A 27,920-nucleotide genomic window follows, 5' to 3' on the forward strand; every position below is an offset into this window, starting at 1 on the left:
AAAGATTCTTTGTGTTTTTATTACCTGACTGCTAAGGAGGGTTATGTTTTTCGCGCGTATCTAGTATGTACCTATGTACTCGTATCTATGCAATATTCTCATTAACTAGACTCTTCCAGATATCGTCAGATTTATCTTGCTAACACAAGTGTTCTTAGAATATAGATAGGTGAAGTTATAAAAGAAACACGGTGATATCGATATCAAATTAACCAAGGCTCATTACAAGGATTATAAAATTATATATCATGACCATTAAAAATAATAATTACAATTAGAAAAACGTTATTTATACAAAATACGCGAGCCGGACCACTAGTTACGAGCATTGTGAAGTGAAGTTATTTACGCTTTCCTAAAATGGAGTGAATAATTATACTTAATTATAAGATTATATTAATCGGACAAGTGTGACTACTACTCGCGCACCGAGGGTTCCGTACAAACTTGTAGCTAAAAGTTATACCTACTTTTATTGCTGATTGCTGATTGCAACAATGTGGAAGCTGGACGAGCTTTTGAAGACAAGAATCTCTATCGTTTCAGTAATTATTTATTACTTAGTCTAACTGTATTGTTAAATATTACTTAGTACCAAATACAAATAACAAAGTAAGCATCAAATAAATAAATTAAACATCGCTATCAAAGTAAATATCGTAGCTAATGTCTCACGTCCATATTTGCTTTTATGTCTCCCATTGCAAATCAAACCTCATGTACATAACTTTAAAGTGGATTTTATAAAAACTTCGACTGATTTCATACACATTAGTTGTATCGCCCTCGCCCCCGCTCGCGCTGCGTCATCGAGCATCGTGCGCACACGCTCCGGACTTTCTATATGTACACAAGGTGGTATACATGTATGTCATATCCAATTCGGGTTTCAAAAGAACAGTTACTCATTGCTTGGAAATTTGGCAAGCGTTGTATGATTATTTATCGAAAATTCAGTGTGCGGGTAGCTCGGCTCCAGTATGGGATGTATATTGTATTCGTTTTCGATTCATCGTGACATCTTGTTGTAGTTAGTACTTAGTTTAGTACTAACTAACTACTAGTAGTTGACAGTTGTGGCCCGTGTTCTGTAACGTACAGTTGTTACTTGTTTTATTTTGAAGAGAAGTGTCTTCGATAACATTCGCCATGCCCAGTACAATACGTAGTCAGGTACCTACGATTTTAAAATTATATATTAATCTAAAAAGTAGCACCTACCTACCTATAAGGCTATCTATTATATTTGTACCTAGTTACTATATACCATAAGATATAACACTGTGGGCTACTCTCGCCCATATCATATTATATTATGTAATATTTAAAATATTAGCGCGCGGCATTAGTGTGCGTAGTCATGTACGAGGAGACACACACACGCGCAAGCCGCGGGCGGTACGCGCGGCCGATCGCCCGCCGCCCGGCGGACACTCCGCACCAGTACCTACGCTCTGCTGCAGTCGGCGACAATTTAACCGCGAACGAATTAGTCTATTATAAAACTTTTGTCTTCAATATTACTTCCGTATTTGTGTACTCTTGTGTTGTGAACTCTTATACTTATATCCTATATCTGTGCTTGTGCAATAAACTCTTCTATCGTGCCTATCACTATCATTTCTCGCTCCTTCTTAACTTCTACTGGACTTTCTATTCAGCCTATATAATAGGGACACACATTTACCCTATACTGGTGACCCCGATTAAGAACAACAATGAGTGACAACGGTACGAAAATTGCACCAGCAAGAAAGAAATACGATTGCCACATTGCCACGCGGTGCGCAAACAAGTTTCGCGCTTCAACGGGCGGTCACGTACGGACATCGCAGCCATTTTATACAGAACCGATGGCAGATTTAGCGGACCGAGTGCATGATACAATATCATCAGAGACCGTCGCCGCCGTATCAACGAGCAACCAGGTACAAGATTTGTCGAAAAAAATCGCAGAACTAAAAAGGATAGTGCGGCAACTTACCCTAAAACTTGAAGACGACACGGAACCGTCATATCGTTCTAGCAGCCGCTCCAGATCTCACAACCGACACCACAAAAATACACCGCGACAAAGCATAAAATCTAACACGAGCAAGCAGAATAACCCGGTATGTTATTATCATAATAAATATGGTGACGAAGCACGCAAATGTAAAAAACCATGCGAGTACAAAATATCGGTAAACACGACAGTGGCCTCAAACGATTGCCCTTCGTCGTCGCGTCGCCTCTTCATTACCGATCGCAAAACGAAGACCCAGTTCCTGGTGGACACCGGCAGTGATCTCTGCGTCTTCCCACGGTCAAGCCTGAAGGACAAGCGAGCACCCACGGGCTACACCTTGGCAGCAGCCAACGGTTCAACGATCGCGACCTACGGCTTCGCTTACTTCGAGCTGAACCTAGGACTTCGACGCGTATACCCGTGGCGTTTCGTTGTAGCAGACGTAACTAAACCCATAATTGGTGTTGACTTTCTAGTGCATTACGGCTTAGTTGTAGATGTTAAAAATAAGAAACTTATTGATAATCTTACATCATTATCAACCACTGCATGTATTTCTTCTTCTTTCAGGGATATAGTTTCTGTCAAAGTGGTCACTGGAGAATCACGATACCATTTGTTATTGGCACGTGATTTTCCAGACATCACTCGTCCAGCCGGCACTCATCGCACTATACCTCATAACACACAACACCACATACGCACAACACCAGGCCCTCCCGTCTCTTCCCAACCCAGACGCCTCGCTCCAGACAAACTGAAGATCGTTAAGCAGGAGTTCGAAGCCATGCTCGCCAACGGTACTGCGAGGCCTTCGGATAGCCCGTGGTCGTCTCCTCTTCACCTGGCCCCGAAGAAGGACAATGGGTGGCGGCTCTGCGGGGACTATCGGCGACTGAACGCCCGGACCATCCCTGACAGGTACCCGATCCGCCATATACACGACTTTACCCATAGTATCGCTGGCTGCAAGGTCTTCAGCACGATTGATCTGGTGAAAGCCTACAATCAAATACCGGTCTGCGCGGAAGATATCCCTAAAACTTCGATTTCAAGTCCGATAGGGATGTTCGAGTTCCCCTACATGAACTTTGGTCTCCGAAATGCAGGTCAGACCTTCCAGAGGTTCGTCGACGAGATGACGCGTGGGCTGGACTTCATCTACTGCTACATAGATGACTTTCTAATTTTCAGCAGAGACGAGGCTGAACATGAGAGCCATCTGCGGCAGATATTCAGCAGGCTACGGGACTACGGAATGGTGATCAACGTGTCCAAGTGCGTTTTCGGTGCGCCCGAGGTAACCTTCCTAGGTTACAGCATCTCGGAGGCCGGAACCAAACCCTTGGACACGAAAATCCAAGCCATACGCGACTTTCCTCCGCCGAAGGACATTAAGGCACTGAGACGCTTCCTGGGTATGGTCAATTTTTACAGGCGATTCCTGCCCAACGCCGCCCAGACTCAGGCTCCCCTTAACGCCCTTCTCATGGGAACGGCAAAAGGTTCCACTCCCGTCAACCTAACCGGCGATGCTTTGCAGGCATTTTCAGAGACCAAAGAAAGCCTCTCCAACGCTGCTCTTTTAGCACATCCAGACTGTCAAGCTAAGTTATCACTGGTAACAGACGCCTCCGACACTGCGATGGGTGCTGTTTTACAACAGCTACAGGATGATGCATGGCAGCCTCTAGGTTTCTTTTCCCGCAAGCTGAGTCCAGCTCAACAAAAATATTCACCCTACGATCGCGAGCTTCTAGCGATCTACGAGGGCATAAAATACTTTCGCCACATGGTCGAAGCGAGACATTTTACTATCTACACGGACCACAAACCGATAAGTTTCGCGTTTCATGAAAAGAAACAGAACTGTTCGCCTAGGCAGTTCCGTCACTTGGACTTTATCTCCCAGTTCACCACCGATATACGACATATATCTGGCAAAGACAACGTTGTCGCCGATCCACTGTCGCGCATCGAGGAACTGGGAGCTCCAATTAGTCTCGCAGACCTGGCAAAATCTCAAGCCGACGACTCAGAGTTGGCTAATTATCTTGAGGACAACACATCCTTACGTCTCAAGAAGATGAACTTACCTGGGAGTCACGTACCTTTGTACTGTGATATCAGTACACCGACACCCAGGCCATTCATCACCAAACCCTTTCGGAGACAACTCTTCGAGAATCTTCACAGTCTCAGCCACCCAGGCGCCAACGCTTCCGCCAAACTGGTTGCTGGACGTTTCGTTTGGCCTGGCGTGCGTAAAGACTGCAGAGAATGGTCTAAACACTGCCTTGCTTGTCAGCGCGCAAAGGTGACAAGGCATGTCTCCTCTCCGTTGGGCACATTCGAACTCCCTCGTGCCCGATTCCAATTCATTCACTGCGACATAATCGGCCCCCTCGCCATTTCACAGGGATACCGCTACTGTCTCACCATAGTGGATCGTTTCACACGCTGGCCTGAAGTTACACCAATGGTCGACATGACTGCCGAAACAGTTGGGAAGGCACTAATATCCTGGATATCCAGATTTGGATGTTTCACGGATGTTGTCACAGATCGCGGGCGACAGTTTGAATCTGCTCTTTTCCAATACCTTGGAAAAGTGATTGGATTTAGACACCGCAGAACAACCGCGTATCACCCAGCTTGCAACGGCCTCGTGGAACGATTCCACAGACAGCTAAAAGCGGCTATAATGTGCCATGCTGATGTGAATTGGGTTGACTCCCTGCCGCTTGTCTTACTCGGCGTAAGGAGCGCATATAAAGAGGACCTACAGACGTCGTCGGCCGAGTTGGTCTATGGCGAGCCGTTACGGCTACCTGGAGAATTTTTCCAGCCAACAGCTCCCGAGTCCACCGACATTACTGATTTTACCACTCGGTTGCGTCAACTTACTCTTAGGTTACAACCATCACCTGCAGCACGGCACAGCAAAGACAAAATATTTATTTTTAAAGATTTAAATACATCTTCGCACGTATTTTTACGGGAAGGAGCAGTGCGTGGCTCTTTACAACCACCCTATTCCGGCCCCCACCAAATAATCGAGCGTAACGATAAATTTTTCACAATTTCAGTTAGAGGTAAAAGTGTCAACGTATCTATAGATCGCCTTAAACCTGCTTACATACAAAATGACACTTCTCCTATACCCAAACCTACCCAACCTCCCCCTTCTAAACCTAATTCCAATCCCCTACCAAAGCCTAAACACAAAACAAAACATAACACAGAACACCCTATACAACATAACACAGAACACTCTATACAACATAACACAGAACACCCTATACAACATAAACAAAACACTCCGACTCAAGAAAACGTCAAAAAGACGCGTTCGGGACGCGTAGTACGTTTTCCTAATTTTTACAGACCAATATAATTTCATACAATAATTAAATATTATTTCACAAGTGTCGAGCAATCGAAACGCACTTCGCCGTTGCACCGGTAAACCGGTTATAGATAAGGTGAAGCACAGCGCTCGCTGTTTCGATGTTTTAGCGAGCGCCTAGTTCATTACCTACAACTTTGTTATTACGCTCGCAAATTATTTACATATAGTGACGTTTTTCGGTTAAAATATAAATTATTTCTCTTATATTTTGTTATAGTAGTAGTAATCATGTTCTAATTTAACTGTATTTAGTTATTTCTTTTTACTTAGTTTAATTTGTATTAGGTAATAAATTACTGTGTTACATGTTTTGATCTGCAAATAGGTATTGAGTTGTGTTATCGCTTTCACAATATTTTTTTTCTCATTTAGATTTTTAAATAATTATCAATTTTTTTGCAACTCATTTGTTTCAATGTAGTTTTAAAATTTATATTTTTTGTATCATCTTTAGTCTTATAATCCGTTAAGTTTTGGTAATAGTAAGCTAACACGTTAGCACCATGCAATCACTCACCATCAGGTGAGACTGCAGTCAAGGGATTTGTAATTTAAAAAATATACATTTATCTCATCGACCTTAACCAGGTCTCTTGGGGGGGAGTGATGTGGGCTACTCTCGCCCATATCATATTATATTATGTAATATTTAAAATATTAGCGCGCGGCATTAGTGTGCGTAGTCATGTACGAGGAGACACACACACGCGCAAGCCGCGGGCGGTACGCGCGGCCGATCGCCCGCCGCCCGGCGGACACTCCGCACCAGTACCTACGCTCTGCTGCAGTCGGCGACAATTTAACCGCGAACGAATTAGTCTATTATAAAACTTTTGTCTTCAATATTACTTCCGTATTTGTGTACTCTTGTGTTGTGAACTCTTATACTTATATCCTATATCTGTGCTTGTGCAATAAACTCTTCTATCGTGCCTATCACTATCATTTCTCGCTCCTTCTTAACTTCTACTGGACTTTCTATTCAGCCTATATAATAGGGACACACATTTACCCTATAACACTAACAACAATTAGGTACGTAAATTAATATCATGATAAACTAATAATCAAATAACTACCTATTAATAAATACCCCATCTTAATTTTCAGTATTTATGAACAGTTTAAAAAAAAATAAGTCGCCATTTTTCTTGATTAATATTGGAAAATACTGACGCGACAAGTTTTATGTATGTCCAGCGATAATTTGTCATTTATGGGCCGATTTTGAATATTTTGTTCAATTTCCTTCTTTTTTTGTTGAATTTGCATTTCGAATTTACGAATGAATGCTGTGTTCCGTGCGCTCTGTCTGTTATTCTTACAGAATGCCGATTGAAAAATGGATTCTCCATTCGAAAGCAATTACCGACTTGCCAACCGCGTGTGTACCTAATTAAGTAATTTATTGGTTATAGATATATTTAAAAATGTCATTTGATACATTATGTAAAAGTACCTATGTTATTATGTTAAATTGACATAAAAAAACACAAGCTGAAATGATTAAACTGTATTCCAAATATCTTATTACTCATTCTTAAACAAATCGTTACTTTATTATATGGGTATTACATTAGTTCAATTTAACTTATCACCACATGACATGTCATCATTCTTTTTTTAGACAACAACTACCCCACCAAACCTCAGAATAAAACCATAATCATTAATAAACAGTACAGATTAAAATATTTATGTGGAAGAAGGAGTTTTATATGTTATCTTATGTATTTATACATATTAAATAATTAAAAATCTAACAATTATTATTATAAGTACGAATGATGTAGACAGTATGGGTGACGGGTGTATTTATTAGCATTTCGCGAATGATTGATTTGTTATACATTAAATATTAACTATAAATATACTTAACCTAGGTATTTAATTATACATGTATTTGTGAATGCTCGTGATGTACCTACCTACAATTTGTACCTACATGTAATTGTATACCTATTGATTTATGTTTTGCTAGTTCCCGCAAAATTTTCTCATAATATCCTTGAGGCCTCACATCATCACTGTCATTATACCCACCACGCTACTCTAATACCGGTTGGTGGGCTCAGACTCGGAGTGATTCTGTGAAATACATTATCGAGCGCTAATGGTGATGACCGGAATTGACGGCACAGCATGCTCTCCGGAGCACGGGTGTTACACCACTACAACTAACCACTAACTTTCAAACTCCGGGCTGAGTATTGTACGAATTGTAGGAATCTACCTGCCTACCTTTTGTATTTAGAATTATCCAGTGTTTACCAATCCATATTTTTGTGAGGAAGCCTAATTTCTCTTTATGAGGTTTCAGAGTCTTTATATGAGGAAATAGCAAACTTATTCGCTTCAATGGGCTGTGTGTTTGCTGTGTGCGACAAATATGCGACTAATTACCATTTTCCCAAAAAAAAAAAAATACTCGCTAGGTAACTACATTATGGGCATTGGAATACTTACCCAATTGTTTTTCAAATGTTTTTTTTTTGTTCGTTGGTACTTCGTACTAGATGAGAAACCGTGAGGCGTTCGCTAATATAATTATTATTAGAATAATCGTAAGGTCATGGTAATACTTCTAGACACGTTTCTAAACTCGTCTAGAAGGCGAAGCCCGTAATGCTGGTCACTCACCATCCAATAGTTCACGTGCCTGCTTGTCTGCAAAAAAGCATTTGAGTCGAGTAACGTAGGTACTAAACTACTTGCTACTGCCCAAGAATCACTCGCACTTTGGTCGTTCGCAATTTAGAATCTTCTTACAAAATCATGGTTTTTATTAATGTCTGTACTTATGTTTGTATGCCGTGTTTTATTTGATAAATTAATTTACATCATCAATGCAATATAATGTTTTGGTTTTGACTAACTGTTTATATAGATATTCTTAACAAGACGACATATAATTTTTTTATGCTAACAAGACTAAATAAATAAACCAAAATATTGTAAATAAAATAGTTGTTGTGGCTTACACAAATAAGTATGTAGCATACGCAAGGTTTTAAAGACATCTGTTTATCTCCCACGGTCCTGAACAAATCACATGAGCTGCGGCACGTTCGAGATGTGTTCCTGTGAACATGTCGTGACTCGCGACATCTGCTTCACTTCTTTGTGGCACTTGGATTGACGACGAATGCGAATGTTCTGTAAATAGCGCTGTTACATTTAAAAATATTTTATTTCTTTTTGGAATCCACAATAAAGACATTAGTCATCATTACTATTAACAGCCAAGGGACGATGACTAGATTTGAATATATTGATTTTTATTATACATTCGGGTAAATAAGGTCAATGTTTTAACTAATTTATACATAAAAAAATAATATCTGGATATTGGCAAAATAAATAAGATTATAAAATTTCAAAATCTACTTCCTTACATAAAATGTGACACGTTTTAATAAATGAACTATAAATATAAACCCGCACGGTACAAATAACAAAGATGTTAGTAACTTTGTTTGAACGCTCGCTCATACAAATCTAACGATCATTATGACCTACGGCGGGGCGTTTTTCAGGGATCCACGGCTGCTCCGCAAATCTGCCCTTTAAATCCCTGTAGCTCTGAAAATAATAATCGCAGATACTGTTACTTTTTTGACGGCCTCCGTGGCGCAGTGGTATGCGCGGTGGATTTACAAAACGGAGGTCCTGGGTTCGATCCCCGGCTGGGCAGATTGAGATTTTCTTAATTGGTCCAGGTCTGGCTGGTGGGAGGCTTCGGCCGTGGCTAGTTACCACCCTACCGGCAAAGACGTACCGCCAAGCGATTTAGCGTTCCGGTATGATGTCGTGTAGAAACCGAAAGGAGTGTGGATTTTCATCCTCCTCCTAACAAGTTAGCCCGTTTCCATCTTAGACTGCATTATCACTTACCATCAGGTGAGATTGTAGTCAAGGGCTAACATGTAAAGAATAAAAAAAAAAACTTTTACAAAGTTGCTTTACTGTTAGCATACTCCTAATTTATATACATTAAGAAAAGCTGTCATCACCTTTATTGTAGAGCCAGGCCTCCCCCCGCTTATGATTGGTTTGTTTGTTCTTTTTATTTGTTTTCTTGTTTGTTAAGCTTGTTGGTAACAGAAAGAAATAATTCAAAAAAAATAATACAGTTCAAATGTTACTTCGCTACTTTGGTACACCGGCGAACAATTTGCCCTGGAAGAGTGATATAAAAATTGTATTTTTCCTCAAGGAACATAATTTTATTAAGCCAATTATTTAACCAGATCCTTCGTTATACACCTGGGTATAATTGGGTTCGTAGGGGTAGTAGTACTGTTGACATCGAAATTTACGCGGACGAAGTCGCGGGCGTCCGCTAGTACATTTATAAAATATAATCAAAATCGGTCAACCGTTTCGGAGGAATATAGGTTTAATGTAGATCCAATGTAGATTGTACAAAATATAATTTCCCACTAGCTCTTGGATCATGAATAGATGACCCAAACAACTCTCGAGTAGGTAAATAATAATCTGAAGAAAAACTACGAGTAAGTAAGGATTCACTATTTCATTCGTCCATATAATTATATTATTATCCTATTGCAAAAGTCTGATTCCATTTGAATTCCAGTAAACATATTTATAAAAATATAGAAAAGCTAGGTAAGTAAATAATTTATCTGATTTCCTGACTTTTGCAAAGGTTCTATTTAATAAGCTTCTTCTCAGATTAACTGGGAATTGAATCCTAGAAATAAACTCAAGGTATTTCTATATCGGAATATGACATTCAGTTTACAAGAAATATTTTCCAATAACACACCCCCTGCTGTATTCACTGTCAGGGTTGCCACGCTTCCGGATATACTCGTAGACAGAGCTAGAATTCTGCGTCCGGCAAATTATACGGCGTCCGGTCATTCTTGAATTTGCTAACATTTGCGCTTAAGGAAAAATTTCCAAAACATGCAGTTATTTGTTATTTTATTTGGAAGTAGCGGACGCCTGCGACTTTGTCCGCATGAAAATCGATGTAAACCTTCAACTACCCCTATCCTTCCCTACTCTAACCTATCTCTGCCCTACCCCTACCCTACCCTATCCCTACACTACCCCTACCCTACGCAACCCTACCCATTAAAGCTGCACCTCTTTATTTATCCGCCTATTTATTCCTCCCGCCGCGAGTCGCGTCGAGCGCGGCGACCTTTACACAAAAATAATCCTTTTAGCATGAATCAGTATTCACGCGCAATGGCTTCGCGTATTTCATGTATAAACTTTGGTGTTTCTTTACCGATTTATATAATTCTTTTTTTATTGAATAGGTAATAATGTTAAATTGATGAGTGTTATAAACATAAGAGTAGTCAAATATAATTAGAAAGCTCCGAACTGCTAAGCTATCGGGAGTTACACGTGTTATTGTGAGTCAACCATAAAATATATATATATATATATATATATATATATATATATATATGCTGTTGTGTTTTTTTTTATATAACTTTAAGGAGAACATTTCCGTCATACATGATTTCTTGTAGCTTTGACCATTAAGGCTGCACACGTGACGGAAGCTTAAAAAAATGGACTAACTTCTCCCGTTTTCTCAACATTTTCCTTCACTGCTCTGCTCCTATTGATCCTGGCGTGATGTGAAAGTATACTATAACCTGCCCAGGATTAAGTAGAGGAATTGTACCAAGTTTCGTTAAAATCCGTTCAGTAGTTTTTGTTTCTGTAACGAACATACAGACAGACAGACAAAAATTTTACTAATTGCATTTTTGGCATCAGTATCGATCACTAATCACCCCCTGATAGACATTTTGGAAATATATTTCCTGTACAGAATTGACGTCTACAGATTTATTATAAGTATAGATGAATGCCTCAATAGGTCCAGGTGAGGGCGGACTTAACGCCGAGAGGCCATCGGTGTCAGAACAGCGCTACAAGCTAGCGCATCGGTTGTGTCCCCACCGCTAGACTATTGTCGTGCCCTCTGCCCCCTGCCACTCCTAACACGACAACCATCACTACAACTAATACGTGAAAAAGGAGAATATTGGTTACTTAAAATAATTACTATTTTTTGTAACTTAGTGTGGTGTGCAACAATTTCATTTTTATGTCTGACATTAATATTAATACAATCACACCTTTTAAAATTGCCATGTTTTTTATGTACATACACTAAATTCTCAAATATATACCTACTGACTGTGTACAGTAATTTTTTTATATCTTTAAATTTCTCCCTTAACTACTCTCTAGGTCCCAAACAAATATATTATCAATATCAGCAGCATTACCCCATAGTAAAATACCAGACATAATGCAGTGAAAGTAGCTAAAATACACTAGTCTAGCAGTGACTATGTCAGTCATATGGGTACGTTATTAATAATAGTAATTTTTATTTGGTCAGAATAAGTTCATATTTACTACGTAACAAATACAAATAAAATACATACAGACCAAATAAATATCTCCCGTGCAGCAATTAACGTACCTCACTACAGCTCGCTCTTTTGCTCATGTTAGGAGATGCCTTTATTTGGGTAAAATCACGAAACTGAGTTTTATCAGCAACCCTACTCAGCAAATCGCATTTCCTAATAAAATTACAGATAACTGTTAACACACACTACGTACTGCTATGAGCGTAGGTCGAGTGTACCCAATACTAACGTAAATGTATTATTTGGAAGTCGCAGCATATACTCGGATATTCAATGTAAAGCCCACGCCGCAATCAGAGCAAGTAGTAGTTCATCATCATCATCACCATTATCAGCCGATGGGACTCTCCAGAGGCTCCCTGCAACCCGCTCTATGTCCTCGGTCCACCTAGTCGAGGGTCGACCAACACTGCGCTTTCCGGTGCGGGATCGGGGAACATATATTCGTCTACAATTTCGAGCGCTGAGTCCTCAACAATAACTGGGTGGAGCGGTACATTCATCCATGCTCATTTTAGACCCACACGTTGAGAAACTCTGTTAAGGTCGTTGAGCATAAGGTCATCCAGGGTCTCTGTCATTATGACCACATCGTCGGAAAATCGTAGTTGAGTGATGTACCCACCATTGATGTTGATGCCAAATCCGTTCCAGGTCGAAAGCTTAAAAACATCTTCAATGCGGCGGGAAATAGCTTCGGAGAGATGACATCTCCCTGCCGCATTCCTCGCTGCAATTCAATTGGCCTCGTAGTCTGTCCCTGTATATGGAATGACATAGTGGTGCTTTTATACAAACACTTCAACACTTGGATGTACCTATAGTCAGTAAAGACATAGTAAACAAACGCCCTAAGCAAAGTGGCTTTGTTTGCGTGGAATTGAGTTTTTCCGAAACCCCGCGGGAACCATAGATTTGTCCGGGATGAAAGTAGCCTATGTGATAATCTAATGTAAAATCTATTTCCATTCCAAATCTTAGCCAAATCGCCTCAGTAGCGCGAAGGAGGAACAAACATACACACACAAACTTTCGCCTTTATAATATTAGTGTGATTCATTTTCTCTATTTTCGTAGTTTTCGGAAAAAAATCATCTCTTGAAACTCTTGTGACTAATAATAATATTAAAATAATATTAAATTAATATTAAAATAATTAATATTAAAATAATATTAAAATAATATTAGTGTGATTCATTTTCTCTATTTTCGTAGTTTTCGGAAAAAAATCATCTCTTGAAACTCTTGTGACTAAATTTGCTCATTTTACTTTATTTTCTTTCGTTCTTACTTTCATTTTTGCGTTTTAATTGAATATGTATGTTTTATTTAAGTTATCTTTATTTACTTTTCTTCTTAATTCCATGTTGTGTTTGTTTGTAAATAACCACTACACTTATATTGAATTATAATTTAGTTAAATATTATTGTTTTAGTAAATAAACGTAATAAATAAATAAATAAACGGGCCCGCCACGCAATGCACGAGTGGCGAGGGAAGGCCGACGTCGCCTAACATGTTACTCGTGCTGCCGCAGGCCGCGCGCCGCTCGTCCGACCCACCGCTCCCTATTTTGTCGGTCTTGTGATTATTAGCGCAAGTAGAGTAGTAAAAGCTCAATTAATCGTATATCTGAATAAAAAATACGTTCCATTCGTAGCTGTCTTTTTCATCTTCTTGTAAAATGGATTTACTACTCGTATGTCTCGGTCTCCCTTATTGTTACTGCACCCAACCGCTCTGTGTGTCTGCGCACTGCATTACTTGTATATGGAACTGAAACGGATTTATTGATTTCGCTTTCGATTTGGAATATTGCGTTTGGTATCTATCTTACCTATTCTTATGTCTTATCTATACCTACTTATAATAAACAACATTATTTAAAGAATTAAAACTCCGCCTGGTTCAGCGTAATGAACTGAAAAGAGAAAAACAAGTATGACAATATCTAAATAAAATTTTTTACACACACATACGCTCGAAAAACATTAGCCTCCTTCTGACGCAGTAAAGGTAAAAACTGTAACAGGTCCAATTCTGTATATTGAAGATATTTTGAAAATTTTTGGGGGGCGTTGTAGAACAGATACTGAAACCATTTTTTTTTTTCATTTTTGTCTGTCTTTCTACCTGCCCTGTCCTGCCCTGTCCTGCCCTGTCCTGCCCTGTCCTGGCCTGTCCTGCCCTGTCCTGCCCTGTCCTGCCCTGTTCTGCCCTGTCTGCGACGCTAAAACTACTGACTTCAACTAAAACTTGGCACTTGAGACCACAATAAGAAGAAGGTTATAGGAACTTTTTGTCGCGGAAAGAAAATAAGAAGGGGGTGAAATAGGGGTAATTTAGAAAGTTATATTTGTAAAAATTGATGAGTACCTACTACCAGAACAATAGGTACTTAAAATAATGTAATTCAAGATCTTTCAAAATTCTACCCATTAGAGGTTAAAAAGGTGTGGGCTTTTTTAATAGAAATCGTTTTTGTTTTATTTTTGTCAAATGATTAGTGGAATAAACAATAAAAAATGCGAAAATAACATTAAGAGGGGGTGAAATAAAGGTTGAAATTTTACATTGAATTTCACGCGGACGAAGTCGCAGGCGTCCGCTAGTACCGTATGTGTACGTCATTCGATGTGGGCAGTAGGTCATTATTAATGAATTTTCAAAGCATTTGATTGACGTTTCTCGAAAAGTGCACCTTCAATTTGTGAAACATTAATGAAAAGTTTCATATTAGTTTCAAAAGCTTAGGTACGGCGGCTTTTCAAATTCAGCAGGTTGAAAATAAACTTAAACTCGTGGGGAAGGTCCAATTATTGTATTATGATACTTTTTCCTTGTCAGCTACTACTACCGTATTATCGTAACTTAATCTAAAACCAAAATTGTAACAAGTCTACCATGAAATTATTTTATTATAACGTCGTTCAATTACGGAGTTCCTATGGCCACCTTCCAAATCCATCATCAGATCAAAAGGTATCAAAGTACTCGTCAAGACAAATCAAATAAGCCTAAATTCGATGGCGAATTTGCAGCTCCATCATCACATCAGCTCTATGTGTTAATAATATTGCATTGTCATCCGATTCATACATGCATGCAAAATTTCAGCTCACTCGAAAACCGAAAAGTGGATCAAATATAACAAGTGAAATTTGATTGCAGACCGACAGACAGACAGAACGGGACAGGTGGAATTAAATAAAAGCTTGTAAAATAGGGCCTGGGATTTTTGACGATAAATAATACTGTCAGTGAAATTGTAACGGACATTGGGCACTTCTAAATTCGCGTCCATTAGTGAAATATGGTTTACTTATTTTGAAACCTTAGTGTTACCATTTCGCGGAATGTTTCTATTTTAATTCTAATAATTGTAGAAAAACATCATGTGATATAACTTAAAACGTGTACTTTTCTTAACTTTCTTCTTAATAGATTCCTAATGACAGTCACGACACAACTAGTTTTAAGGTTCACAACAATGCAGGTTATATAAGCCCAGACGAAAGGTAGTTACTGTAAACCCTTGAGGAGTTCCCTCAACTATCCCTCGTCTCCAGTACTAGACTCCTAATAACATTCACAACCTATCTTGGTGTAAAATTGTCAATAATATAAATTAATCAAACCAAAGCACAAGGTGACTGCTGTAAATCGTTGACGAATTCCCTCGTCTGTGTTTCAGCTCCATCATCAGATCGACTCTAGACCTGCAATAAGTTGTAGTGCTTTAAAATACTTCATGATAAAGTTGATAAACACACTGGCCACTCTTACAATTTTTGAAAGTTTCCCTCAATTTCTTCATGTCAATTTCAGATCCTGATTTCCTTATCATGGTAGGTACATGGTACCCACCTTCAGAAAATCTCCTTTCATCCTACATACGGTCGAATTGAGAAACCTCCTCCTTTTTATTAAAGTTAGTTGACGCCCATTGTCTTTTGTGTCGTTTTATTTTTCCTTCCATTCTATGGAATATTCGCAAGTTTGGCTGTTCTCGACCAAACTAAACGTTCAAAAGGGTGTATATGTCTATAAATACAATAATCTCTCTACGTATAATATTACCCGCCAGTGAACTAATTGCACAGCCAAATTAGCAAGGATTTCAGTTTGTGAAGCGCGATTATTTAGTCGAATTTCAGATTCACCAACGAACCTAAAATACAACAGAATAATTACGAGTAATTCATGCGCTCGGCCGAAGCATATTCATTTGATAAACCTAACTTTAGGCTATTGCATTCTTAACAAGCGTATACAATCAGTCCCATCATTATCAAGCTATTTTAGGCCTCCCTTCAGTGAAGCTTAGATCGTCCACACTGATCTAATGAGAGTTGGATGACTGGTGATGATGGTCGCCTCTTTAGCTATTACTATAGATGTTGATGATAACGACCGATAGTGCTCTCCGATGTACGCGGTATGACATAACTCATAACCAACATCCCAACTCCGTACTAACATAAGTACTAAGTTTTTTCACACGGTTTATTTGATGTAGAAGTAATTTACTGACGCAATACGATATTTTGCCAATTCATTGGATTCGTTAATGATATGCGGCATAACGACTCATATAACATTGTAACTTGGCGATATATTATCTAAATTAAAGAGCGATAAAATCGGCCAAGTGCATGTCGGGTCACGCGCAGTATAGGGTTCCGTAACTAGTAACTAACTATAGCAGTATGAACTCTTATTTATTGCACAATAATGCCGGTAACGATCCCCTACACCATGCGATAAAAAATCATCGTCACTTTGCATAAAGCGAAACCCAAAAAATGCTTTTTTTCCAATTTTAAATGTAACAATATATTTCGGCGAAATTATTTTTCCTTATGGACTACGGAACCCTAAAAAAGGCTAATACATCAGACATACAATAGGTATGCTATCCTATGTCAGATGTAGCCTTTATTAGGATGCACACAGCTTGTAATACGTCCATATAGAAAAGTCCTGCATGTCGTTTAACGTATACTTACTAAACGTCTAAGACGAGACGTCGTGTGAGTGGTAAGGGAATATATTTGCCACTCTCAGTTCATTGAGATCGTACAATACAAAACGGATACAGACACCGCCGTGTGAATCAGAGGGACTTACGTACTCAGTCGACATCGCTTTTGTCATCTACACCATATAAGACCATCCATATACCATATGAGTGTAGAAATGTATGGAATAACAACAATTATTATTAGCTCCTGTAGCTAGCTAGCAGCTAGCTGTTGCTCGTTGTTCATTCAAGGCCCGCGATAAGTCGGTGAACGTTAACACATTGATAAGCAAGGTACCATGTTATTATAACTTAAACCTTTGATGAGGTAAATATGTAGATAGATCTTTTTTTAAGACCAATCGCCACATATTTTCAATATGACTAATATACCCGTTCCCCTCCAATTGGTCTGGAAAAAACTGTCTAGTAGAGGTTTTGACAAATAGTCCAGCGGGCTGGATTCGAACCTATAATCTTTCGACTTGAGTCAGGCCCCTTAACCGTTGAGCTATTGAGGCTTAAAATAATCAAAATTATATACTTTATTATATTATTATACAGATAAGATAAAATTATTTAGACTGTTTATTCTGTGGCAATTAAAGTGTCGAAATTTTCACGCAATTTTCACAAGTGAAATTTCATCTTTTCAGATTGTTATTAACAAAAAGAAAAAATAAACATCAATACTAAACTAGGTACTACTATTTACTTGTGATGCAACAAAAATGATGAGTGCAATCTATGCAGTTATCTAATGCCATAATCATTGCACAGCGCACAAAATGTGAGTAGGTGAAATATTCTAAGAATAGGGTGTTGTTATGTTTTGGTCTGAAATAGACTTCGTGGGAAGACGAGCGAGATGTGCTCGACTCTGGCCATCAGCGCTAGCAGAGGAAAAGTTACATAATGAAATACATATCTATATACTAATATTATAAAGCTGAAGAGTTTATTTGCTTGAACGCGCTAATCTCAGAAATTAAGTACTGATCCGATTACAAAATTCTTTCAGTGTTAGATAGCCCATTAATAGTTGAAAATTATAGGCTATATATTATCTCCGTATTCCTACGGGAACGGGAACCACGCGGGTGAAACCGCGCGGCGTCTGCTAGTGATTAAATATTGCGATGTCCTTGTATGATTGTATTATAATGTGAGTATTTGGTGCGTATAGTGAAGCTATTGTTAAATTGTGATAATATGACGATATATATTTAGCATTTTGTATGTTCAGTGGGTAGCTAAACCTGTCCGTAACTGAAAACATCGTCACTTTACATGTGGAGGAGGTAGGTACCATAAAAAACATTTTTAATAATTTTATTGTACAACTTAGTCCACAATTTTAATGTACATACTCATGCTAAACCACAGCTTTCTAGTACTAATAATCTCTGAGCTGAGCCTCGGGCGGACACGCACATGCCCTATAGGGTTCCTTATTGATTCCAGTACCCCAAATATAGGGGTCGATGGGTCATGACAGTTTGTTTATTTGTTTTGTTGTTTGTTGAGTTTTTATGGGAATCAGTACATTCGCGTCGAAGATTCTGGACTTGTGAAAAACCTTAAAATGTTCCTAAAGCCACAGGTAAGGGACTGTAGCTTTAGGAACACTTTAAGCTTTTTCACCGACTTTAAAAAAAAGAAGGAGGTACTCAATTCGACGCGTATGTTTTTTTAATGTTTGTCACCTCATAACTACGTCATTCATTAACCAATTTTGAAAATTCTTTTTTTTTTTGAAAGAATCCTTCCAGATTGGTCCCATTTTATTTCATGAAAATCGGTTTAATAATTTTGTTTTACAGTCTAAATAAATGAAATACGTCTTTGAAGTCGGTTCCATAAAATGCTGTAGGTATGGCTATCACAGACTGTCCTTTTTGGTAACAAGGCAAGTACAACATATGTTATGTATAATCTGTAAGTATATGTGGTAACGTCCGTGTTCCAGTTGGAGCAAGACGGCTACGTGGTGCTGGAAGACTTCCTCCGCCCAGCCGAGTGCGACGAGCTGGCGGCGGCGGGCCGGGAGCTGGCGCAGCAAGCCGCGCATGCTGCGGACAAGTCAGTCTTCTCCACTCTGGAAGGAGAAAAACAGGTACATAACCAAATATCTTCAGCATACCTTATCAGCCAATAGACGTCCACTGCTGGACATAGGCCTCTTGCTTGGACCTCCAAGCACAACGGTCTCGAGCCGCCAGAATCCAGCGGCTCCCTGCAACCCGCTTGATATCCTAGTGGCGGGTCGACCAACATTGCACTCTCCGGTGCGAGATCGCCATTCCAGCACCTTGAGACCCCAACGTCCATCGACTCTTCGTACTATGTGGCCTACCCATTGCCACTTCAGCTTCGCGACTCGCTGAGCTATGTCAGTGACTTTGGTTCGTCTGCGAATCTCCTCATTCCTACTTCGATCACGCAGCGAAACTCCAAGCATAGCTCTCTCTATTTGTGTTGTAATTATTTAATCTAATAAACTTCTTTCTGTTTCTTATTTGTATAGTTGTAACGGGCCACTATGGGCCTTATCTGCCTCGTTCTGTGGTTAGTTGTATGATGGATTTGGGAAATTAATAATAATGACAAACCATATTGTCAGTCACAAGACATACAGCTTTATGAACCATTTGCTGTTTTTTTTGGCTTTAAAGTTTATACCTATGACGATGCCCGGTGAAGCGTTGCCACGAAGCTAAGTAGGTACGAGTATCTCGATAGCAATTATATAAACGATGAATATTTCCAGCAACTATCGGATTCATATTTCCTGGAGAGCAATGACAAGATTAGATTCTTCTTCGAGTCTGGTGCTGTCGGCTCCGATGGCAAGCTGCAGGTGGATCCAAGCGTGTCGCTGAATAAGGTAGGCATTAAACATTTAATAAGGTTCTTTTTTTCTTTACGACTTAGTCCTTGACTATAATCTCGCCTGATTAGTGACGATGCAATCTAAGATGGAAGCTGGCTTACTTGAAAGTTGTACCCCTTTCGGCTTCTACACGACATCGTACTGGAACGTTAAATCGCTTGGTGATTCAATTTCGAGAAAGAGGTGAACCGCCGGATGTAACTCAGCTGGGCAGCATTCGGGAAACTTCGCGACATCTTTTCGTCCGAAATTTCGTGCCTGAAGACAAAGGTCTTCGAACAGTGCGTGTTGCCAGTGATGACCTATGGTTGCGAGACTTGGTCGCTAACTATGGGCCTGGCCTCCTATGATCAGAGTCACACAGCAGGCGATGGAACAAGCTATATTGGGAGTATTTCTGCGTGATCGAATCAGAAATGAGGAGATCCGCAGAAGAACCAAAGTCACCGACATAGCTCAACGAGTTGCGAAGCTGAAGTGTCAATGGGTAGGGCACATAGTTCGAAGAGCCGATACACATTAGGGTCCCAAAGTGCTGGAATGGCGACCCCGCACTAGAAAGCGCAGTGTTGGTCGACCCCCCACCAGGTGGACTGACGATATCAAGGGATTCGCTGGATGCAGGTGGCTCGTATGGTGATGTTTGGGAGTCCCTACAGAAGGCCTATGTCCTGCAGTGGACGTCCATCAGCTGATATGATGATGATGATGATAATGCTGCGAAGGATCATTGCATAAGAAGACTACCATCATTATATCGGGTAGACATTCATTAAAGAAGTTGACATCAATCATTACATAAGATAAATACCGACCATTGTTTGAGGCTTTACTCTCTAATAAAATATCGCTCCAGGCAATTGCTCGCCCGCTTCACTATCGATTACATCAAGTGAGCGAGCAGTCGTGTTCCACATAATCACGTGAACTTCGCCCGAACAACGAGAGAATGTTCTACCTCTGTTTACACGAAATTAATTTGAAGTCAGGATAGAATGAGCATTCCCTCGTTTAATGTAAATGCGCTCTTATTATTATCTGGGTTTCCACTCTGACATTTATCCTTCAAGTACAATACAATTTTTCTAAATTTATATATATCGATTACCTTCCTGTATACTAGAAATAACTAACGAGGATTTAATATAATATTTTTAAGGTATAGGGTTTAAGATGATATTTATTCTTATAAAAACGGCTTAACCGCTAACATGAGAACATAATTTTTAACTTACATTACTTCGCCATCATATTTTTGACTCTTAATCACTCAATGCACAGTTCAGTCATAATTTAAACTGATGTGGATTACTTAATATGTAATCTGCTGGTTTAGTTCTAAATGCATTGAGTGAGTGTTGAGAATAGTGATATTTTTCGTAATTTAAAACCTTGCTCGTATTTTTCTGAATAATATTTTCAGTAAAAAAGCAGTATTAAAAATAAATATGGGACAAATGCGCATCAGAGCACGCGTAAAACTCCGTAGTTGTCGCCGATAGGTACTCGCAGAGTATTACCGACACGCGAGCAAAGCCTACACACTGTAAGCTCTTATGAAAGCTTTCCTTTTTACTTCTTTAACTATTCTTATATATACTGTTATAGAACTAATAACGAGCGATGTCGTTTGTTGTCGTACAATGTCGCGTGCCAATTTTCCCGGCTCTAATGGTAGGCGTCCACTGATCGTCACGTAACTGACGCATCGCATCATACCGATTTTTAATTCTACTGAAGATAAAATCCGTTTTAGGCTAAGGAGGCTAAAGAGCTATTTGGTCTTTAAGCCTTCAAGTGGCCTAAAAACAAAGAGTCCTAAAGAAGAGGTCGAGTCTTTTAGAACATACTCGTAAACCGTACCACAAACACAGATTAATCTATAATATACAGATGGAGCGTACGGAATACGACGGTGTCGTAGCCGCTCCAAATACAAAATTCAAAATCAACGTTGTATGCGTATTGTAAGAAGAAAAACGATACATACTTGAATTAGTAGAACACGAAGTCATAAAGTGTCGCATTGTTCAAACGTCGCAGTAATTTCAAATATTATTGACGAAAAATGCCGTCTTGTGGTTTTATACATAAGACGGCATTTTTCGTCAATGTTTTATTTGTTTAGTAGAAGAAGCTTTCAGTGCAATAATCAATAATTATTTATCTTTCGGACAGGAGGCCGCGCATATGTACTTAGGTACCAGACTCGGCCAAAGTTTGGGCAGGCGAACACGGCCGGAGGAATTAGCGCGCGTTTTATGTGCTTGGCTAAAATTCATTATTAACGGAGCTCTACCAACAGTAAACTGCTTCTCTGCTAGTTTTCAAGTTTGTAGCATAATAAATGAAGGACTTTCGTACAAACTTACGAGAGCCTTTAGACCTCCTTAATCCGGCGCTGTCACAATATTGGTCTGTAAAGAACATCTACCCATTATAAGCTACTTTTTTGCCTAATTACAAGTTTCTAGCATGGAAGTTGAAGGACTTTCATTGAAACTTGCGAGAGCTCTTAGAGCTTCCTAATCCGGCCCTGTCGCAAAATTGGTTCGTAATGGTCGATTGCGAACTACAAACTACCTTCCTGTCAAATTTCAAGTTTGTAGCATTGAAAATGAAGGACTTTCATACAAACTTGCGAGAGCTTTTAGACCTCTTTAGTCCGGCCAAATCACAAAATCCGTTTTTAGTAGATACCTACTATAAACTAGCTATACCTAAACTACCTCCCTGCTAAATTTCGTTTTTTTTCGAGATTTCATGATGAATGAAAACCTTTCGCATTTATATTTAGATATATTCTTATTATTCTAACATCTAGCCGGTATAGATAGATCTAATAAATATAATATACACTCATCATGTAGTTATCTGACATAAATAAATTGCTAAAGTACACACTTATTAATATTTAACATGATTCGAAAAAAAAATATATTTTATAATTATTACTACATAGTTTAGAACAAAGTCGCTTTCTCTGTCCCTATATCCCAATGTCCCTATGTCCCTATGTCCCTATATATGCTTAAATCTTTAAAACTACGCAACGGATTTTGATGCGGTTTTTTTTTAATAGATAGAGTGATTAAATAGGAAGGTTTATAAATATAACTAGCGACCCGCCCCGGCTTTATAAGGGTGCAATGCTGATACTAAATACACTACAGAAAAACTGTGAACGTTGTTTATAAAAACATAGCGACCCGCTCCGGCTTCGCACCGGTATCTCACTAATATTTTAAAGGCGAAAGTTTGTGTGTATGTTTATTCCTCCTTGACGCTGCGACTACTGAAGCAATTTGGCTGAAATTTGGAATGGAGTTAGATTTCACTCTGGATTAATACATAAGCATCCTGGAAAAATCCATGGTTCCCGTGGGATTTGTGATAAACTGAATTCCACGCGGTCAAAGTCGCGGGCGTCCGCTAGATCCTTACAAATTTTGTGGATGTCAAGCAGACGCACGCGTGACTTTTGTTTTTTTATGGGTTTCGCCGGCTTCTCCACGCTGCTAGTAAAGACACTCTGGTTACTCTGTGACCACAAAGAATTCATTAAAGATAAAGTCGTCAGTCCTGGTCTTTATCATAGACATCTGACAATCGTCGTTGCAAGAGTAAAAATATTATCAACCCGCATTGAAGCGCAGTGAGAGGTGTAACATAAGTTGGTCCATGCGACTCATAGCCTATTTTACTCGCTGGTGATATAGATTTCCTTGGTGAAAAGAATTTTTAATATCGGTTTAGGTGTGAAAGCGCAACAAACAATAACATAAAATAACGAAAACATGGATAAGTATAATACTTGAACAAATCAAATCTAGGGAAGGAACCTTAAAAACATCGACAATCATAATATAATCTCCAATCAACCCCTCGCGGCTCGCTCACAATGTCTGCAACCCACCAAGCGTTATTCATATTTATTTCTACCTAGTTCCTAACTGTAATTTCATTCTACCATCAAAGGCTTCTAGTTGATGAGTTCTAGTTTATTTTATTTACCTTATCATAAAAATTACTTGCACAAAGTTCTCTTCGAAGAAAACAACGAGAGCGGCTTTACCGATCTTGAACATTTTCCTTTGTTTACTTTCTACTCATATTACAGTAAAGGTACTAATAAATGAGATACACAATAATTTGAAATAAATTACTGGTTCTGACACCCCACTTGATGGCAGGGGCATAATATTGTTATTTATCCTAGTCTAGCTAGTAGTAGTAAACTCAAAGAAATTGTAATTCGTAGGTAGGACACGCGCTTCACCTGCTGCATCCGATCTTCAGATGCTACACGTTCAGCGACAGGGTGAAGGCCGTGTGCCGGGAACTGGACTTGGTGGAGCCGTCCGTAGTGCAGAGCATGTACATTTACAAGAACCCAGGACTTGGCGGTGAAGGTATACACTATACATAAAGTTTTTATATTAAAGTTCCAGTAAACTTACTTTTGGATCTTTTGTACTTGAGCTCCATTGAGAGCCATTTGCCTACCCACTATAAGAGCTAGGTAAGTTTCTACATAAAATTTCATTTTTTTAAATAAATAAATATACTTAAACAATACACATCACTATCTAGCCCCAAAGTAAGCATACAGTAGCTTGTGTTATGGGTACTAAGATAGTTGATCGATAGAAGATATATTAATCGCATGAGACTAATACTCGTGAGAGTTCCTATCCAGCTGTTTTTTATTAAAGTCATCAAATCAACGTAGGTTCAGCTAAAACTACCTAACCAAAAACCCAAGAGTTAATAATGATGACAGTTCATTTTAAAAATATGTTCCTATTGCAGTGATAGCCCACCAAGACGCTTCATACTTATACACGGAGCCGATCCCCCCCGTCGGCCTTTGGATAGCTCTGGAAGACGCAACAGTTCAAAACGGTTGTCTCTGGATGGCGGCCGGGTCACACAAGTCGGGGGTGCACAGACGACTGATTCGCAACCCAGACAAAGATGCCAAACAAGCGCTGGTATACGACAGAGCAGCACCAGTTTACCCGCAGTCAGCGTTTTCAGCAGTTCCTGTAACTAAAGGTATTACAATAGCACTGAATTAAGATAACAAATATCCTTAGGTTAAGCGGCACTTCAAAGTCAAACAACTTCTTATCTTTTACTAGGCTCAGGTTCGAACAAACGTAGAGTACTGTAACCACCTATGGGATAATTATGTCAAATATCACCTCGATGCAATAGACTCGACCGATCGCCAGGCAGATTGACGATGAATCGGTAACGGTGTAATATTGTGTAGTCGTCGCAATATTCCGCGCTTGTTGGTTTTTGTAGTTGAATATACTTTCGAGAGTGTGCTTAGTAACTCCACAACCGTGTTACGCCTCCTTTCTACAGCAAATTGTTGCCCTCCGTACTTGACATCCAGGCTTTCTGAACTGTGAATCCCTTTCCGGTATAATTGTGTCCTCCCCAAATAGTCTCTATAATAGTAGGATAAGTTTCGCCAAATTTGCTGCAACATATTTTTTTCTACAAACTACATACTGTGAATTTGAATTAGTTTAAATGTATGCTTTCGATCCAGGTACATGCGTCGTGATACACGGTCACGTGGTCCACAAGAGCGCGCACAACAAGTCGGACAAGAGTCGCCACGCCTACACCTTCCACGTCGTGGAACGACACAACAACTCGTACTCGGCGGACAACTGGCTGCAAGAAGGGCGTGGGGCACCCTTTGTCAACCTTTACACCACGCCGCAAATGGAATAAACACATTTTACTGCCCGCTTATGCAGCTCATTATAAAAACCCCGCAGATTCTTCTTGCGAATCTTTGTAGGTCTTTGTCACAATCATAGAGATTTTAACTATACAATTAAAAAAAAGTAAAATACATTCATTTGTATTACCTATTTTATTTAATATTTGACATAATTTATCTTGTGACATGATCAATAAAATATTGATTAAATTAAGATTTTGCTGATTTAGCATTAATATGCAAATTTATTAATATGATGCTGAGTATCGTCTCTAATGGGACGATACTCCGATGATTTAAATAAAATAAACAGCGTTATGTAAGATATGTTGCTAAGATTGTATAAAACTTGCTAAGAGTATATGTGTTACGCTCAAAGATCAAGAACGCTCAGTAAGCGGGAAAACAGGTCACAACGATTTAAACATCAATTTTATTCATTTCTTCTCTGTATATGAGAGTGAATTTTCATGTCAGCGCCAATTATGGCGAATAAAAAAAGAAGTGTTTTACGATAAATTACCTACGTGAGTTTGAGGAAACAGGCACTGATCGAAGTTTTTCCGCTCATTATGCGTTGTCGATCTTTGAGCGTAACATATGTTTAATTACGGCGTCCCACGCTTATATGAGAAAGATGAATCTGCCAAATTATATTGATACATATTGTGATATTCTTATAAAATAAATATCAAACAATTATATTGTTTATTTATTTTAATACACGCTTCACCAACGGTCATTGTGGGTGGGCAGTGTTGCGTCATTTTTACCATCAGTAGAGCTTTTTATAACAGAGCTTGCAAGCTGCGAAGTATTAATTTGCTTGTTGTTGTTTAATTACCGTTTCTTATTTTGTTTAGTTGAAAAGAAACCCTCATGAGCCACGGAGCCTCGTGAGCAGTAGATAATATTACAGATTAATTTTTCGAAAAAAAATATACTATCTCGGTCACTATTGGCCTACGGGTAGCTTCCGTCATCTTTTTTATAAGAGATTAACGACCAAATTGATCTTTTCGATTGCTTAGTTGCTTTCCAGAGAGATAGAGGAGAGACATTTTATTCAAATTGATCTGGTGGATATTTTCTAGATAGCCATTTTACTAACCTGATGCTTCTTTGTAAGATCGTGAACTGCTTGATTGACTTCAAAAACAGAGTTCAAGCGAGTTGTCTATATTATCACTTTGAATTGTATCTTGTTTGTTTTTTCGTCTGCAGCTTAAGTTCTTATACTTTTCTTTGGGGAGTGATAAGAGGTTAAATCATATCAGGACAAACATCTTGTATTAGAACCAGATACATCTTTTGTATCTATGACGTCAGCTGTGAACAATCTGGTTTATTATATAAATCAGAAGGCCAAAACCATAAGATTGGTTCTCCTGAAGACGCAACGTCAAGTTGTACTTAGTCCCTCGATAGATTTCAACAACTCCCCTAAATTTGATGTGATAAATATTTTTTAGATTCAGTGTGTTTCGCATTATAATCTCCAGCAGCTGGTAATAATCAGTGTCCAAGTGTTTGAAAGAAAGTAGACCAAACGCTTTCTATAAACTATGTTTTGGTAGTACTAGTACGTCTAATGTTCATGTGCTGTAACGTTGATCTGATCCTTTATTAATTATTACAATAAGCTAGGCGTCTCTGCTTCTTCAGTGTAGTGTTTGATTTTATCTCTAAACAGAGGACGCCCGCGTCTTAGAACTACTTTTATCGAGCCGCTGTCACAAAATCCGTTCTTAACGGAAGCGTTGGTAACTTCACCAGCCTGCTAGATGTCATGTTTGTACATCAAGCGCTTTTCTATATTTTGTTATAAACTTTCGATATTACATATAGACTAGCTGACGCCGCGTTTCATCTGTATGGTGTGGTATGGTCCCGTTTCCGCAAGAATATTGGGATGACATGTAGTTTAGAGCACTCGGGGATAGTGTAGCTTCCCATCAGTGAAAGAATTTTTCAAATCGGTTCAGTAGTTCCGGGGTCTATTCAAAACATACAAACAAACAAATCAAATCTTTCCTCTTTATCTATACTAATCTATATCTATACTAATATTATAAAGAGGTAAAGTTTGTAAGTTTGTCACATTTTTTAAATGGGGTAATCTTCGGAACTACTAGTCCGATTTTAAAAATTCTTTCACCAGTAGAATGCTACATTATCGGGAGAGTATAGGCTATATTTTATATTAGTATGATATATATTCGCCGAGTTAACACAGTTTTTGTCATACATGTCGGCCCGAAAATCCTCTTAAGCAGACTTATTCGCATGCGCTGCCTTAACCATTGTGTAAAATTGAAATTAATGAATGGAGGCTTTATGTATCTTTAAAAGTTCTACAAAAAAGTCCGCGACACCATATATCTATCTTCTATATATTAG

The 27,920-nt window shown here is 38.9% G+C and overlaps 1 protein-coding gene across 2 annotated transcripts; it reads left to right on the forward strand.

Moving 5' to 3' along the window:
- Window positions 1–918: 918 nt before the first annotated feature.
- Window positions 919–26,222, forward strand: LOC112053746 (phytanoyl-CoA dioxygenase domain-containing protein 1). Of its 2 annotated transcripts, XM_024093281.2 has the most exons (6): window positions 926–1,173; window positions 18,851–18,997; window positions 19,652–19,768; window positions 24,036–24,186; window positions 24,587–24,832; window positions 25,341–26,222. In XM_024093281.2, the coding sequence occupies exons 1-6, from the start codon at window positions 1,150–1,152 to the stop codon at window positions 25,526–25,528; spliced, it is 873 nt and encodes a 290-aa protein (XP_023949049.1). In that variant the 5' UTR covers window positions 926–1,149; the 3' UTR covers window positions 25,529–26,222. The 2 variants fall into 2 exon arrangements, with proteins under 2 accessions (XP_052746508.1, XP_023949049.1); XM_052890548.1 differs by lacking the exon at window positions 19,652–19,768 and having other exon boundaries at window positions 919–1,173.
- The last annotated feature ends 1,698 nt before the right edge of the window (window positions 26,223–27,920 follow it).

The sequence above is a fragment of the Bicyclus anynana genome, chromosome Z (assembly GCF_947172395.1).
Source record: "Bicyclus anynana chromosome Z, ilBicAnyn1.1, whole genome shotgun sequence".
NCBI classification, from domain to species: Eukaryota; Metazoa; Arthropoda; class Insecta; order Lepidoptera; family Nymphalidae; genus Bicyclus; species Bicyclus anynana.